Raw genomic sequence first — 17420 nt, 5'->3', positions numbered from 1 at the left:
ATTTCCACATCCTACCAAACGCAGAAATCACAACCTCCTTTACCCTGCACAAAACCCACTATGTAAATTATTATTTGCACTTGCTACAATTCAAAATCTAATATTTTGCACCAAATCCAGTTTTTACCTTTGCACACACAGCGAATCGTCTCCCATGATTCGAAATTGTCCACGAGGTTTGGATTGTTGCATTCTTACCACACCAACACACCATCGCCTTATGCTCCATTTCTCCTTCGTTTTCTGGGTTAAGGAGCCAATACACTCGAATACACCTTTTGGGTGGCTCACTTCTTTGAAATCGTAGATTTGAGCTCTCAGCTATGGAGATTTAGGATTTAAGTTAAACTGAGGTTGAGGACGAATTTGGGGCTTTTTCTTCGATCTCCAGCTTTGGCAACGCGTGCCCAATTTGGGTGTGAAATTTTTTTTTTTTTTTGAATTGTCGAAACCCAAAACCGCCTTTCAACTGGCATGTGCGGAATGGTCAAAGCGTTGATGGGGTAGGTCCCACGGGTGCCAGGTCAGCATTTAACGATTGACCGTCTGGTCAACTTAACGAAAAGATGAAATTGGACGATGTTGAAAATGTAAGGGCGTAAATTGATAAAATTGATACCACGGAATTCAATTTGAGAATAACCCTAAACTAGCAAGGTGTCTTTTATCGTTAGTCCATAAATTTATTTCTTTTCCAGAGGTTCATGTGAACCTCGCATGACAAGATGTGCCTAGTGTCATAGTATGTCGGGTTCCCTTAAGCGTCGTGAACTATTTGGGTCTAACCAACTCGGTCATTTGGGTTGCATGACACTTTTGGACTCGACTAAAACTGAAGGGCAAACAACTTGTATTAAATAAGACTGGTATACACTCTGTTGCAAAGTTATCAAATATAACTGCTAAAGGCACGACGTAGGCTAGGGAAGAACATTTAGGAGATGAAGAATAGTAAATATTCCTTCTTCTATTTTGGCGTACTAGGAAGAGCCTCAGAGGGTTTTCCTTTAACATTATGGAAAAGGAATAAAACAGAGATTTGTGGCACTATGAAATGAGTAGGTAAAAATACAACATCATCTATGAGTCAAGCTCTAACTCCAAGGGCTTGAAGTATTTGCCATCAATGAGATAAGTGCCAATTGAAAGCCGCACTGCCCACACATCCTTAGGCTTTCTTGACACAATTCTGCACCACCAAGCAAGCCAAGTCACACAAAACACACACACAATTAGTCATACTTAACAATATTAATGCAAATTATTTAAACAAGGGATTAGGAAAGTGTACCTTCCAACATCACCGGGTTTGACCAAGCCGGAGTTGACCCTGAGGCATGGAACCGATGCCGCGGTTTTTATCATTCTTGGAGCCTCAACTACGATGATAGGAGAGCCTATCTCAAGCTTGGATTTCCTCCCCCCCGATCCGGCCCCTGCTGCCGGTGGCTCTGTCGATGCACATTTGACGCTCACTGCATTTGGACTTCGTTTGTAGGTGTTTGAGGTGTTGAATTGAAGGCTTGAATTGTCATGGAGCTTGGAGCATGTAATTGCAGTTGTGGAAGACAAGGATAATGCCATTATGGTCTCTTTGTCTAATATTTGATATCATGGGGATAATATTTATGTGGCTCTCTCTCTCTCTCTCTCTCTCTCTCTCTGTGTGTATATATACCACTACTATTCAACCACATGTAAATCTACATGACCAAGACATAATAAAAATTAGGGTAAAAAAGAAAACCTACGCAAACAAACAAACGTAACATAATGGATCTGACCCAAAAAATAAATAAATAAATAAAGCATAATGAAAAATGCACATTGGTAAAAATCTTCTCTTGATTTTCACTTATTCTGGAAACGTTGTACCCTCTCCTCTTACTTCGATAAGAAACCTTAACCGTAAACAGGGCAGACTTGATGGGCAAACAGACCCTCAAACTGCCTTTTACAGCTTAAAAATAAATCGCTGCCTTTAAAATAAAAAAATAAAAAAAACATATCACCTTCACTTTGATTTAAGCTTGCCAAAGAAATCCACTGTTCCTCGTTGAATATAGATGCTTCATAACAATGGAATTCAATTTATCCATAAATCGTTTTCGGATCAAGGAGCAACTGATTCTTGGGGAAAACAAAAAATTTTCTCCCCGGCATCTGTAGAAGAGTTAACGAAGCTTCAAAGTCCTTCTCATGTAAACTCTATTCTTTTCGCTTTTTGCTTTTCTTTTCTTTTTCAAAAAGTAGAATGCCAATACATGATGGAAAAGGGATAAATCAGACACATAACTATGCTGAAAGAACAAAAAGAAGAAGAAAAAAAAGTCAATAGGCGAGCAGCCAAAATTACACACTTTTTTCCTGCACCCTACCCAAGCATGAGGTCAAAATACAAGACCTGAAGACCCAACGAGGGGAGTACACAGCTACAATGAGTAACAAACCTTTACAAGCTGTACAAAATTCATTGTGGGTATTGCAGGAAAACAAGCAAAATTTTGTGGGAGCTAGCTCTTGGGTCTTCCTATTTACTTCTTCGAGTATGTGAGAAATGGATCTTGAGCAATTGCTAAAACATCTGGCCTCTCTGCTTGATTATATGTTAGACAGCGTCGAATAAAATCCTGCGAACAGAAATATGCCAAATGGTATCACAAGCTGCTCAGAATTCTCCTCAAATGTCCATCAATGAATAGGGAAAGCCGTGAACACTATTTAAGGGCAACTAAATGACATTAGCAATTCTATTGCACCTAACGAGCTTGAGTTCAAATGCTATCATACATTCTTTCCAAAGAACCAACTATGTCCAAGCAAGAAAAATTAAACATGCTGCATGAACTAAAGGCATAACTCACCTTTGCCTCATTTGAGATGGCAGGTCTAGAAGGAAATTCAACTTTTCGTGCTTTAATAATTGTGTCCTCCCGTAGTATTCGTTCCTGGGTTTGATCATGCCCAAAAGGGCGTCTGCCAAATAGCATTTGGTATAGTAGAATACCTGCTGACCAAACATCAACCTGATTTCCAAGAGAGACCATGTCAAAAAATGTTGGTACCCAAGTTGAGAAGAATAAAGGTGAAGTGAAAGAGTTTGGTTTTCTAATAAGCTTTCTTTTCAAGTAAGAAGACTCTAGGGACACCAATCATATCAACAGTCTAGTAAAAGACTCCACTTACATGCTCTAGAGCAATATTGCGCCAAAAAAGAAAAGTTATCTATCAACAGAAATGCAGTAGAAATGCATTTGGCCTATTTGCTGCATATACATGCTGCCCAGCTATCACAAGGAGATGCACATTTACAAGAAATCACCAACCTTTGATGATATAAGAGGTGTCTTGCTGAGCTCAAAGCATTCAGGAGGTAAATACCTGCAAATAACAAAGGAATTATCAAATATGCTGCTATTCAAACCAAATGTAGTCAAATGTCAAGGAGAAGAAGACAGAAGAAAACCACTGGAATACAGAACAAAGCTTTAAGTCAACTGAATTATGCTTTCCAGTCGTTCTTCCCAACTAAACTAGCATGACAATTATCACGCACAAAAACTTCAAAGATTGTAGAGGTAAAAGTAGTTTTCACATGAACTTTATATATTAAATGCACAACTAAAATAAGCAGGATGCACATCGATGATTTAAAATCAACAGAATCACATAAATATAAATTCAAACGTAAGGATGTCTCAAATGCCTAGGGAAGCTCAACTTTTTTCCTCTAAAAGAAAATGTAATTCTGCACATGTGCATAAGCTTATTTGCATCACTTACCAATAAGTTCCAGCACCCTGGGATGTAAGTTCCATACCCTGGGATCCAACATCATTCTCCACTATCTTGCTAAGACCAAAATCAGTCACTTTTGCAACCCCAAGTTCATCGAATAGAACATTTCCAGGCTTCAAATCATAATGTATAATCTTCTGCGTTCTTTTGTTCAAGTATATAAGACCTTGAAATATCTGAAAGATGATGATCCTAGCTTCCCTCTCAGGCAACACAGGTGTTGCTTTAAGGACAGCATCAAGATCTTTCCCTGAGGGTAGAAAAGGAAATATTAATAAAACCAAAAAGAATATGAAGAAAGATTGAGACAATAATTCTATACTGCTGCTAATTTTTCATATCTTCCTCTTAGAATAAAAGTAACTAATATCATTCAAAGGACAGAATGGTGAGAGTATAGTTTACCACTGCAATACTCTAATACAGTGCAGAATGTATTCTGATCAATCTCGAAAATGTCCCAAAGCCGGACAATGTGATGATGCACCAAGGTCTTGTGAATATTGTACTCCCGGATTGCATGCCGTATGTAACTCTGCTTCTTCTCTTCACTCCACTGAGCATTTAAACCATGAAGTTTACATGCAACGTATCTATGCTCTACCAAGTCAAATGCCTGCTGGAAAGTTCTTACTTCAAATCACTGCAAAAAGGTATTTCTTTACAATTGCCAACATTGGCAAATGAATTGTCTAGACCTTTACTTAAAATTGGTTGAAATGTTTATAATTATTAAACGACATTTCACAAAGTTCCGACCTTGTAAACTTCACTGAATCCCCCTTTGCCAAGAAGATTTAAGAGTGCAAATCTGTGGTTGAGAATCTGAAAATTGTTAAAACGGGAACCATCCTCATCTCGTATGCGTTTCATTTCACGTATAAGCCTTCCTTTCTCCAGTTCATAGCGGTCTCTTTCACGCAGGAGAACTTCCTCCTCCTATAGAAGTCCATAAGTTGAGAGACAAACAAATGAGAAAACAAGGACTTCCCAATAAAAATAAAAAGATGGAAAAAACTAAATTAGACAAACTAGAAAACTTACTCGTTTGATGCTGGCTAGACGGGATTTATAGATCTCATCCTGGACTAGAAATTCTTCTTGTACTCCAGTTTCAGCATCAACTCCATCTCCCTTATCTTTAGGAAACAAAAATCACAATTTAAAAAGTGGAAAATGACTACTCCACTTCACAAAGACTACAAATTGATGCAAATTTGAGATTCATATTTTCAAGGAAAATAGGATGACTAGTCTTTTTTTTTCTTTTGTGTGTATGTGTGGAGAGAGAGAGAGAGAGAGAGATATATATATATATATATATATATAGGGAGATTCTCCAATAAGTATTTTATGTTAAGGGTTGGTCACATACTTCTAATTTTGGCCATTGGTTTGCATTCATTAAATGTGTTGGTAGTCTCTTAAATGCAATCCAACGGCCGAGATTAGAAGTAACCAATCCTTAACTTAAATACTTATTGGAGAATGTCCCTATATATATATATATATATATATTTCAACATGTATAGCGACTTTATAGGACTCAAGAGAATGACAACTAAAGATATTAAACTTTGATAGATTTATTCTTCATACCAGGGCAAAACAATTGCCCTATGCAAAACAAGACAAACAGGAAATCAACACACAGAGAGAGAGAGAGAGAGAGTAAATCCACCAGACACAAAATAATAAAATTCCTGGATCATTGTATAAACCAAAAGTAACTGAAAAAGGAAATGTAATAAGAATAGTCGATGCATAATAACTTTACCACTTTGCCTTTTCTTCAATGACTTCCGCTGCCGCTCAACGGCCTCCTTAGTTTCTAATAATTGTCTCTAGAAAATTAAAAAACCCATGTTAATAAATGCCATATGTTTATCTTAAAATGGATCTAGAAACAAGTGCAAAGATCATTAATCAATTAAAACGACAGAATTTGTAGCGATAAAAGAAAGTGTGGTCCTCTCCTTTTGGTGTGGAAGCTCTATAGATACACTCAAAAACAGTATAATAAAAACCTGGGAGACTAAGATTACATTGTTTGAGACTATTAAGGCCTTTTTAAAATGCTTACCTACCTTCAACAATTTGGGTGGAAATTTGTGAATTGCATTACTAAGAGAAAGAAACTGAAGTCTCCGGATAATGAATTATAGAGAAACTTCCAATACAGTGAACATAGTACATGTACAGAAATGCTACACCAAGCCCAAGATGTGCATAAAATGTGACATGAAACTGACATCTAAACAAGGCTTTGAAAAATTTTTCAATAGGAAAAAGATTCTTTAATTAATAGTGTGCTAAGAACCTAATATCTTGTAGAGCTCAATATGTAGTCCGGAATCCTAGAGTAAGTTGCTGGGGAAAATTCTAACGAGTCCTGGTTCTGGTTTATTCAACGAACCTTTTCAAAGTAGAAATATTCACTGTGACTAGACATAAAAATAATAAGCTGGCATGACAAAACAAAGTTTAAAATAGAAATTTCTTATAAGAATATACAAGATGAGCATTGAGATCTTTCAAGGCCTGCCCATCTTCCCATGTCTCAGATATGACAGTTCCAGCTCTGCAATGAACAGAGAAAATGATTTGTATAATATTTTTAAAGAAAAATGGAATGACTAGGATGAGAGGATCCAATGAAATTTTTTAACCTAGAGATGAGGAAATCCCCCAAGCACTAAAACCCTTTTGAAGCACTAAGTATAGAAGCTAAAAGAAATGCATGCATTACCTGATTACACCCACATTTCCAAGCCTCAAAGAGTCCTGTCGTACCTTCAACCTTGCTTCCTGCCTTTCCGCTTTTGAAACAGATATCAGCAGATCAGAGATTACTTTTGTTCTCTGCATAAGTGGAAACCAAAACTTGTATCTGTCACAACAATTTGCCAACATACGGATGATAAACATAAAATTAACAGAGTGCAATCATTTCTGCCCCACTGCTTGTATACGGAAAAAATGAATCCAACAGCTCATAATCATTACAGACGATAGTAATGCTCTCAAGCCTTCCAACAATTACAACATTGTATTATTCTTGTCTAAATGAATCTTAAAGATGATATATCTTACACCAAACTAATGGACAAGTATCCCACTGAAATGACATTTGTGTATGTGAGTGTGCACACACTAGTCCGTTAGTCCGAACTTATGGCTATTTGAGAACCAGATGACCACTCCAATGCTGTTTCCAGTAAAGGCCCTCAACTAAAAAATTATCTACTGTTACCTTTCAGTTTATGCAATAGAGTGAAAGAACTTTACCACTACCATGTTCCTATGAAAAGAGGAAAAGATAAAGCCCAGAAATTTGAAATTCAAACGTGAGTAGCACAATAAAAATTGCTTCGAGCAAATGGGCATAGTATATCTTTATTTCTGCAAACATGGTCAACCAAACTAGTTTGCTAAAACTATTTGTAATGTGATTACATCAGAATACGGCAACTCAATATAAAGGTTTATTATCGATATACAATGCTTTCTCCATGAAAGTTGACATTGTATGATGATAAAGTACAAAATGGAACAATGTACCAGGAAAAGATCATAAATATTAACAAAAGAATATTTTATGTAATAATGGTTAATTGGAAATACTGATGAATATAAATCCTCCAGAAGAGCACACCTTAGGCTTCATTTGCTGTTCATTATCTTTTAGTTCATTCAATTCCTGCGCAAATCACAGATAATAATGGAATTTATACAACAGGCTTTTCATTTTAAACAAAAGCCCAAGAAACAAACTATACTACATTAGCATATCTATTGTACTTTTGACAACTATTGGCAGTAACTTTATTACCTTCTCTACTTGGCGGTAAAGATTCTGGTAATCAGAGGCCTCTTGACGTGATTTACGCAAGTCCTCCTCTAGCGCAGAAACTGTAGCACGTAAAGATGCAACCTCCTCCTAGTTTGACAAAGAAGCAATATTAAAACTATGAAATATCAAAAGCAGAATGTGCCAAATAAAGAGTGACAAATAATTGCAAAATGAACGAAGGAAACCAAATCATACATCTAATGAAGACCATTTGTTGTCATTCCGAAGCTGCTCTTTAGGCCTACTATCCTGCAAGTATGATTAGGTAAAATACCAGTTCATTCATAAATATTTCTGTTCTACATACAGCATCAAAAAATAAAGTCTTTTAAATATTAACAATTTGGTCTATGCATAAAAGTATATATGAACTTGCAATTAAAAATATTATTTTGTATAGGCCAAATAAAAATTGTAATCATCTCTTATGTATCATGATTCATTGCATTGTCTCATTATCCATTTCTGTCTGTATTATTCCAAAGAGGAATGAATATTAAAAGTAGATATCTCTATTGTCCAGAGAAAATCGTATCCTTTTTTAATAGGAAACAAAAATAAATAATAAAAAATTACTAAAAAGAAAGAAGTACAAGACAAGATAGACAAGTTTTCCATCAATAAATGATGTACAACCCAGAAAATTAGACGAAAAACTTGCAATCAGCTCATTACTCCCAGTCAACTGAGCTGAATTAACCAGATTGGATTATCCCATAATGTTCTGATGTGGACACCCCTAAAGATGCTAAATATCTCATTCTCTGCCATAGAATGATACCCCTAAATATCTAACTGTGGTCTACTTGAAAGAGGGACCAGATCAACTACACATGGGATAGGATGCAGGCAGTCCTGAATGGGAATATAGCAAATGCTCTCGGAAGATGTTATGTATAATTTTTATCCTTTCACCTGAGCATTATTTCATGTGGAAGCATGATTTGCCACCACAAATATCATCTCAATATTGCCTATCCATACGTTTTGCAGATTCTTTCAGTAACTTCTTTACTGGTATGCAGTTAATCACTCCATTCAGTAAAAATAAGATGCACTGTGTAACATGATGGACAAACTCACAAGCATTCTCTAAATCCCAGGTTTGCATAGCATATAGAGCCTTCATTTTATCTTGATTACAGAATATTTTGAACAATAATAACAAAATTTTCAACAAAAAGCATAAACAAGACCATGTGTGTCATTAACCAAGCAATTATGAGTGGCAGTCCATTTCGCCTCATTCACTAGGTGATATATAATGCATTTGCAATTCTTAATCAAAATTTAGATTAGGAAAAAAAACGATTGGAAGCAGAAAATGCAGGCCCTAATTTAACTCCATCCGTGTTTAATAACTTATCCTCATTCAATTATCTTAGAAAGATGATCTTAAACAGAACATTTATTATGAGAATATTTTATCCAGCAAACAACAGATATAGGTGGCTCAGACCATTAAAGGTCAAAACCAGTCTTGTCAAGATAATACAGTAGATAATTTCTTACCATAACAAATAATATATGACAAGTAGAGATACCTCCTTAATGATGGCAGATATGTAGAATATGATGATTCGTAGATGATAACTGCTACCATAAAAGGATTAGGATTGAAACTGAAACAGCTCAAGCCTACGAGCATACCTTATTGTATGGATTCTCAAGCTGACCATTTGGAGGTGAAACTGTCGAAGTTAGCAATCTTGTTTGATCACTAACTCTTGAACCACGACCCCGACCTGATACAGAATGCCCCCTACCACGACCATGCTTTTTTCTATTTACATCAGAAGTTGCCTTGGTATCAATGCTTTCCACAACCATTTGCTTCCCATCAGCCACTGCCTGCATATGCTTTTTTATGTTAATTTACACAATTCGGATTATATGCAGAAGAAAGATATAAAGAAGGAGAATTTTCAATGCAAGTAATAAGTAAACAATTCAACACCATGATCTCAACTTTTTCATCTAAAATATCAAATCTGATTGAGTATTCTAATGCATTGCCTCAGACGTGCTTAAAAAGATTGATATCAATTTAAGCGAAGAACTAAAATATATATGAGCAACTAAAATCAGTGGGCTACAGTATAATCTTGAAAGTTTTCTAACCAAACTTAACTTGAACAAGAGCCTACCTCAGCATGTTCAAGGACAGTTGAATTACCATCTTCTTGAAGTTTCTGGCGCTTCTGAGTGTTGGCTTGTATCAGAAACTCCCCTCCATTCTGTCATAAGAATATGAATCAGGAAATAAATTATATGAGAAAGATCCAACACCTAATGGTAAACTTTATGAGATTTAAGTAATTAAAGCCAATAAAAAGTTATCTAAATTCCAAGATCAAAATAGAATGAGATGTAACTGAGTGATTTCAAAAGGATGGGATAGCTTATTTTGTTATTTTCTCATTTTGTAAGTGGACTTCTTGTTCATTGATAGATAATACTTGTTTTTTTAGTTACATTTCTCGACTTTAATTTTTTTTTTGGAATAGAAACATTGTATTATTAAATAAAGTTTTGTTTCTTTTAAACAAAAAAATTGTGAGATCAAAAGTATCAAAACTGGTCATACAGGCACACATTCCCCAACCTGGTAAAGCAACCATAATAGGGAATGGAACTTTCATAAATGTAAATGGTTAAATAAATGGTATGAAGAAAATAAAATTTCATGAACAGCGACTTTCTTTCTGATTAGAGACATCAACAGGTTAGGCATCAAACTTTATGCAATATGTTTTAAAAAAAAGTAACACTTATACCGAGCACAACACCCACAATTTAGTTGATTAAATTAGTATTTGGTCGACAAAAGAGATGTACAAAAGCTTATCCCCATTTGATCAAATCAATAAGCTAAAATCATATGGAAAACAAAGATTACTTGGCAATTACCATCAACATCAAACATAATTAAGAAATTAAAGTGGAAAGCATTCAACCAATGCACTGAATTATACACATTGTGCCATAAAATGAGAGAAAGGGCTTACATCGTCATCGGAATCACTCGAAGTAGACGGCTCGGCCAAGTCCGCCGTAGCGAATTTCGGAGCAGCGGAGAGGGAGGACCAAGCAGACTGCTGCGGCTGCTGCTGGTGTTGCTGTTGAAGCTGCTGCTGAGCAGGAGGGGCGGAAGAGGCAGAGGAAGCCTTGCCGACCATACGAGCTTCGAGCTTGGCAATCTTGGTGGGCAGAGACTGGTCCGACTGGTTTGAGGAGTTGGAGGAGAAATGTATGAGCATATCATCCGACATTGGTAGTGTCTGTATATACCAATGAAGAGAGCAACAGGTTTAGGTGAAAAAGAAAAATGTGAACTTTTTCAGATCATCTGGTTCGGTATTGGATTGGGCAAAAGGGGTTTTGACTTTTCAATGGATTAAGCCCTAGGAGAGATTCTTGTTCAATGTTTGGGGTTTTTTTTCCTTTTTTTTTTTCCTTTTCCTTTTTTTGGTTGTGGAGCAAAAAGAGAACTCTCAACTCTCAATGCACCCTTTGAGAGAGAGAGAGAGAGAGAGAGAATTAGGGTTTTGAATTTTGGAGAAGGGGAGGAGAGGAACAGAGGACTCTGAGGAGGGAAAGGGGAAATTGGAGAGGGAGGGAAGTAATAAAATTGAGAGAGAGAAGAAGAAAATGAGAGGAGTTCGTGTTTTTGATCTTAGGATGTACCTTTTTATTCAAATATGAATCTTCGGGTGCTTTTTGGGCAAGGAAGGAGTGTTTCATGTTCTGTGAGTGAAAAACATAGGGGCCTCACTCTATTGTAGATTGTGGAAGAAGCTTGTGAAAAAATTATAAACACCAAATGGGTTGTTACTTGGTTGGGACTTTGAGATTTGTTAATTTATGTGTTATAATATAGATAAACCACAAGATTTCACATTAGGAGTCAAAAATTTTGGTTCTCACCTTTGCGATATTTAAATAAATTTTTTTTTTTCTGCTTTGTCCAACCTTTTGGTGTGCCTATTCATCCCATTTGGAATCCAATGTTTTAAACTTCAAGTCTCCGACTAAGTTTTCTTTTTTGTGTGAGAGAGGGAGCATGTTAAAGTAATCAAAAGCTTATAGGGGAGACTCTGTCTTCTTTTATCTTCATCGGTCCACACATGGAATGGAATGGTTTCGTGTGTAGTAAGTTTGGTGGCTAAACAAAATAATTAATTCAATGAATTTATTATTTTTTAAACAAAATAAGGAGTTTAATGTTTTTAATAATTTAAAGAAATTGTTATTAGCACCAAAAAAATCATTTCATAAATCTAGAATTGCAATATCTCCCTTATTTTATTCTACAAGGGAGGAGGTATGATTATTTATTTAAGAATATCAATAACCACTTCTATAAATAAGGAGGGAACCAAGTATTCATATCGAGGCAGAGTACAATTTTTTCTTGTGGCATGAAAGTAAAGTTAAGTGTAGAGATGGGCTAAATTTATACTTTGGGCAATATTGGGTTTTTTTTTTTTTTAATAACATGTTTATTATTAACACTATTTTTTTTTTCTTTTCTCAAAAGATGGGGTGTGATAGATTAGGGTAGGCATTCAAACTGGAAAATTGAGTTGACCAAAAACCAGACCTAGTTGACCAAAAACAAGATTAAGCCAAACCGGATCAGATTTGTAATTTAAATCGTTTAAAAAAAATATTTAATCCCAAATGTTAAATTTTGAAGCCCATAACTAATCATTATCCAAGCCCAACTCCAAATCACTTGTCTTTTCTAGGTCCAATCACCTCCCTTTGCATGAAATTGGGTCATTTATTAATTTTTAAGCCCAAAAAATAAATTTTTTGTTGGATTTTGTAAATATTTTAAAAAATTAATTCTGGTCCAAAACTGAAAAAATCAGAAACCGAAATGACTTGTGGGCAAACTGGACCGAATCAGATCGGATGAATAGTCCCAATTTCGATTTGGGGTGAGAACCGAACCGTGCCCACCCCTAGTGACAGAGGTCATGGCAGCGCCTAGTTCCGTCATTGCCTATAAAAGAGTATCCCACAAGAGTGCTCTCCCACTAACGCAGGTTTTTTTTTTTTTCCTTTTCTGGACCAAAGATGGCTTAAATTTCAACATTACAAACTAAGCCCAAAATGTTACTAAAATTACCATGCTAAAAAAAATAAAACTAAAGCGGAAAAAAGCTACACCAACAACTACAATAGCCACATCCCCACATTAAGCATAATTCCAACTAGGGGTGGGCACTCAAACCGGTGTACCGGAAATTCGAGCTGAACCGCATTGAACCAAACCGGAAAAAAATCGAGTTGACCAAAAAGTCAACAATCGGTCAAAAACCAAATTGGACCGATTTTGGATCCAGTTCCATGTCTTCAAAAATCGAACTAGGCCGAGCCGAACAGATCAAATTAAAAAATATATAATTTCAATATATAATTATTTTTAATTTCACAAAAAAAACTAATATTTATCCAAGTTCAATTTCAAAATATCTCTCTTTTCTAACTTTAATATTTATTTTTATATGAAATTGAATAATTTGTTAATTTTCAAGTAAAAATAATAATATTTTCAGTTGAGAATTGTATTAAAAATTAATTTTTATAATCTTGTTCAAAACCGAACCAGACCGAAACCGATTCAACCCAAACCGGACGGTTTTTGAAAATTTTTTATTAAAACCAAACCGAACCAAACCGGATGAATAGTACCAAATTGGTTCTAATTTGAGGCAAAAACCGGTCCAACCCAAACTGTGCCCACCCCTAATCCCAACATAACTGAAACCTAAATCAACCCAAGAGCTTAAATGAACACTACTGCCACAACCAAATATAGTCTTTAAGCAACAAAACCTGTATGGATCTAAGGATGAGCTTGGAGGTCAATGAGATAAATTTGGATGATGTTGATTGGAGGATTCCCTTCCTTAACTACCTTTCAAACCCTTCGAAGCCAATTTGCAAAAAAATCAGATCTCAGGCAACCAGTTATGTCATAATTAATGATGATTTATTAAGAAGGACAAGTGACGGTTTGCTTTTGAGGTGCATCAGACTAAAAATGTGTAAATGGGAAAATGCACAGGTTAACTTTACAGAATGACGAGTTGGAAATACGGTCCAATAAATGTCAATATTCATTCGGTGGCATCATTACACAGTATCACCATTAAAATAGATTGTCGAATAGACGTACTTCAGGCAAAATGTCGCTGCACTGCGGTATTTCAATTAACAAAGCTATGTCATTTGTGTCGATGAAAAAACAAATCTAAATAACACCGTACATATAGACCAAATATTTATAAAAGATTAATTGACATAATACATATTAATTATAGACTAAATATTTGTAAATGGTATATTTAAATCATATTTATTATATGGGTTGGCCTAAGATGGTCGAGTTGGGTTTGGCCATGTCGAGCTCAAATGGGTCGCGCTTGGGCCAAGGGTTGCCCATTTAAAAAAAATTGGGTCATGCCAAGCTATAATATATCATGGGCTCGGGGCGGCTTCCTTCGGCACACGGGTTGCAAACCATATGATGAACCCTAGTTTACACATGAGACTAAATTCTCAATTCCAAAATACGATCAAGCTACCGCCTCCAAGCCAGCTACATTACAAGCACCCTCCTCTTAAGGTAGTATAAGAAATCTAGCACATAAATTCAACCTTGCTCAATCGAATAAGTCAGACAAAAGTATGTCACCATATGTTCTGCCTCTTTTTTTGAATTTTCCCAATTGCTCGAAAAATTTGAATACGTGCCTCCTTTAAAACTGATATGGCACATAAACTTCATTGTGTGACCTAGTCCCTTGCCTACAATGTTAAATTGTGGTTCAACATCAAGCATTTGTGTAGCTTCAATGAGAATAGGCTTGAATGGTACAACAACTAAGATGCTCATCTTTAATGTTTTATGCTTTCGTTGTTCATATTTCTAAATCCAGAGATATCACTACGAAAAACATGGATTTGGCAACAACTAGATATTGTTTCTCAATGTCAAAAGTCTTTACCTGAAAGTATAGGCAAGGAAAAATTGTTGTTGTCACAGGGCGTTGCTTTATATTCCTGTCAGAAGTCGATGCATGAACACAATGGCAACTCGAATAGTAGTTGTTGGCATCTATCTTATGGAGTGACTATAAAGTCATTGCTTTTACTTTTCCCCAACAACTCGCTGATGTTGCCTAACTGCAACAAATAAGCAACCAAAGTAGAAGTTGTTGCCTATTTCTCATAGTTTTCATTTATTTAATTAAATTTATTATATATTAAATATTTTGCTAGTTACATAATATGAAATGTATTCAATTAAATTACATATAGTTCTTTTGCTAGTATACATAATGTGGTTATATGAATTTTGACAACTAATCAGAAAGTGACACGTGGACAAAGGAATATTCCTTAGGTTAAATAATTGTGCTAATTAAATTTTATTTAATTAGCCAATTATCCTTGATTTTAAGATAGGAATATCTCCCTAAATCAAGGATTCGATTTCCACCAAATCTCCTTGATATTATCCTTTCATCTCATTTAAGGAAAAGAATAATCCCCATCAATAGGGAATTATTCTCCACAAACCCTACCAAAGATGGAGGCTCTATATAAAGATGACATCTCACCACACATGAGGCAATTTTAAAAACCCTAGCAAGAATCCTTTCTCTCATGCCACTCTCTCTCTCCCTCTCTCACGGCCACGTGCTGTCACCTCCTATCCTGGCGCACGTGCCTCCTCCTCTCACGTAGAGGAAAACTCCATCCTTTCAGTTAAAGTTGTATCTCTTTTAAACCATTTGACTGACTTAGACATTGGAGGGCCTTTGGTCAACCATTTGACTGACTTCCACGAATATTCTCCCAATAAATTATTTGTACAAACAAATTGGTTCTTTCATTGAGAGTTTTGAGATATACTCTCTAGAAATCTGAATGAATTGAATTATTTTATTCTCCTCATTCTGAGGTATTTATAAGATATACAAAGTATACAAAAAAGGTAAGGATACAAAGTCAACTATATAAAATAATAAACCCTAAACCTAATATATCACGCCAACACTCCCCCTCAAGTTGGTGCATAGATATCACACATGCCCAAAGTGATGTATGGAAGTCTTTGCTAGAAATTGCATGGGTCATCATGTCGGCTAGCTAGTCTACTCTCTTGATGTGAGGCACGATAATGATGCCGTTCACAATATTATCCTTGATAAAATGTCTGTCAACCTCAATGTGCTTTGTTCTGTCATGTTGGATAGGATTATTAACAATTTCAATGGTTGATGTGTTATCACAATACAACACCATTGGTTTCTCAAGGCCAAATCCATGTTCCCTCATTAGGATTTTCAACCAAATCAGTTCTATCATAGCATGATGAAGGGCTCGATATTCAGCTTCCGCACTAGACAAAGACACCACATTTTGCTTCTTGCTTCTTCAAGTTACTGTATTGCCTCCTGCGAATGACACATTACCGGATATAGACTTCCTATCAAACTTAGATCATGCATAATCAGAGTATGTGTAACCCTCTATATCCAAGTTTCCATTCTTAGAGAAGAAGATTCCTTTACCATGAGATGACTTCAAATACTGAAGTATATGGTCTTCAGCCTCCATATGCTGAATACCTAGGTTATGCATAAACTGGCTTACCACACTAACTGCATATGACAAATCAGGTCTAGTGTGAACCAAATAAATTAACTTCCCAACTAGCTGTTGGTATCACTCCTTATTGGTTGGTACTTGGTTTGGATCAATTGTTAAATTGTGGTTCACCACTATTGGGTTGTCAATAGGTTTACTTGCTGACTTGCCAGTCTCGACCAAGAGATCTATGATGTATTTGCGTCGAGATAAAAATATCCCTTGTTTAGAACGAGATACTTCTATTCCCAAGAAATACTTGAGAGCTCCAAAATCCTTCATCTCGAACTCCTTAGCCAAGTAACTCTGGAGTTCCTCAATCTCACCTGCATCGTTTCCTATAGCCACCATGTCATCCACACACATAATTAACATAGTAATCTTGTCACCACCATGCTTAATAAATAGAGTATGGTCAGCTTGAGATTGTTTGAAACCATAGTCCTTCATAGATCGACTTAATTTGCCAAACCAAGCTCTTGGTGACTGTTTAAGGCCATAAAGTGCCTTTTTTTAACTTACACACTTTTCTTCCCTTTGGTGTAAACCTCGGAGGAGGATCCATGAATACTTCCTTCTTTTAACTTACACACTTGACCATCACCAACTGGGTTCAAAGACAGAGACTTGAAATTGTTAGGCTCAATAGAAAAAAGAGAAGGATAAGATGTTTATACCTTAGATGGTGTTACTACATACACATTCTTACAGGAAGTAGATTGGAATAGAGGAATGGTATCAAGAGAGGGGTTAGCTGCAGAATCAATTCACTTAAGTTCAGTAGAGACAGTATCAGCCTCAACTTTCTTTCTCTTATGATACGTTTTGTACACCACAGGAGCCGAAATAGAAGGAAGAGATTGGAACACCGCGAAAGTCTCATTGCCCTCTACAGCCGAAGATGACTCCCCCTGAAGTTCAATGTCTGTTTGTAAACCCACACAATTCTGATTCAAGCCCAAGCCCAAAATCTCATCAATCGGTAACTCTGTCAAATAATCACTAAACTCCAAATGTGCCAAATTCTCACATTGACAATATGGATGCTCCCCTTGAAAGGGAGAATTAGAGACATCCTAAGAAAAATAAGAACTGTGTT

At 36.0% G+C, this 17420-nt stretch overlaps 2 protein-coding genes across 3 annotated transcripts; both read right to left on the bottom strand.

Annotated features, from left to right (window-relative positions):
- Positions 1 to 827: 827 nt before the first annotated feature.
- On the bottom strand, positions 828 to 1649 carry LOC117632193. Its single transcript, XM_034365618.1, has 2 exons — positions 1292 to 1649; positions 828 to 1189 (listed from the first exon to the last, which is right to left on the bottom strand). Exons 1-2 carry the CDS (start codon positions 1582 to 1584, stop codon positions 1081 to 1083), a joined length of 402 nt encoding a protein of 133 aa, XP_034221509.1. The 5' UTR covers positions 1585 to 1649; the 3' UTR covers positions 828 to 1080.
- A 418-nt stretch (positions 1650 to 2067) lies between these two features.
- LOC117631541 (serine/threonine-protein kinase TOUSLED) lies at positions 2068 to 11452 on the bottom strand. Of its 2 annotated transcripts, XM_034364767.1 has the most exons (16): positions 10660 to 11452; positions 9799 to 9888; positions 9302 to 9502; positions 7847 to 7900; positions 7631 to 7738; positions 7454 to 7498; positions 6548 to 6660; positions 6313 to 6379; positions 5576 to 5642; positions 4843 to 4937; positions 4558 to 4737; positions 4204 to 4414; positions 3784 to 4048; positions 3327 to 3381; positions 2865 to 3026; positions 2068 to 2630 (listed from the first exon to the last, which is right to left on the bottom strand). In XM_034364767.1, the coding sequence occupies exons 1-16, from the start codon at positions 10921 to 10923 to the stop codon at positions 2535 to 2537; spliced, it is 2073 nt and encodes a 690-aa protein (XP_034220658.1). In that variant the 5' UTR covers positions 10924 to 11452; the 3' UTR covers positions 2068 to 2534. The 2 variants fall into 2 exon arrangements, with proteins under 2 accessions (XP_034220658.1, XP_034220660.1); XM_034364769.1 differs by lacking the exon at positions 7454 to 7498.
- Positions 11453 to 17420: the final 5968 nt, after the last annotated feature.

This window comes from Prunus dulcis, chromosome 6, assembly GCF_902201215.1.
Source record: "Prunus dulcis chromosome 6, ALMONDv2, whole genome shotgun sequence".
Taxonomy (NCBI): Eukaryota; Viridiplantae; Streptophyta; class Magnoliopsida; order Rosales; family Rosaceae; genus Prunus; species Prunus dulcis.
This window is presented reverse-complemented; position numbering and strand designations above follow the sequence as displayed.

Excerpts from the sequence above, each read along its gene's own strand:
- LOC117632193 (XM_034365618.1), bottom strand. The coding sequence starts at position 1,584 with ATGGCATTATCCTTGTCTTCCACAACTGCAATTACATGCTCCAAGCTC. Across the intron at positions 1,190-1,291 it reads AAACCCGGTGATGTTGGAAG|AATTGTGTCAAGAAAGCCTA; the intron begins GTACACTTTCCT and ends TTGGTGGTGCAG.
- LOC117631541 (XM_034364767.1), bottom strand. The coding sequence starts at position 10,923 with ATGTCGGATGATATGCTCATACATTTCTCCTCCAACTCCTCAAACCAG. Across the intron at positions 4,049-4,203 it reads TGTATTAGAGTATTGCAGTG|GGAAAGATCTTGATGCTGTC; the intron begins GTAAACTATACT and ends TTCTACCCTCAG. Across the intron at positions 2,631-2,864 it reads CCATCTCAAATGAGGCAAAG|GATTTTATTCGACGCTGTCT; the intron begins GTGAGTTATGCC and ends TTCTGTTCGCAG.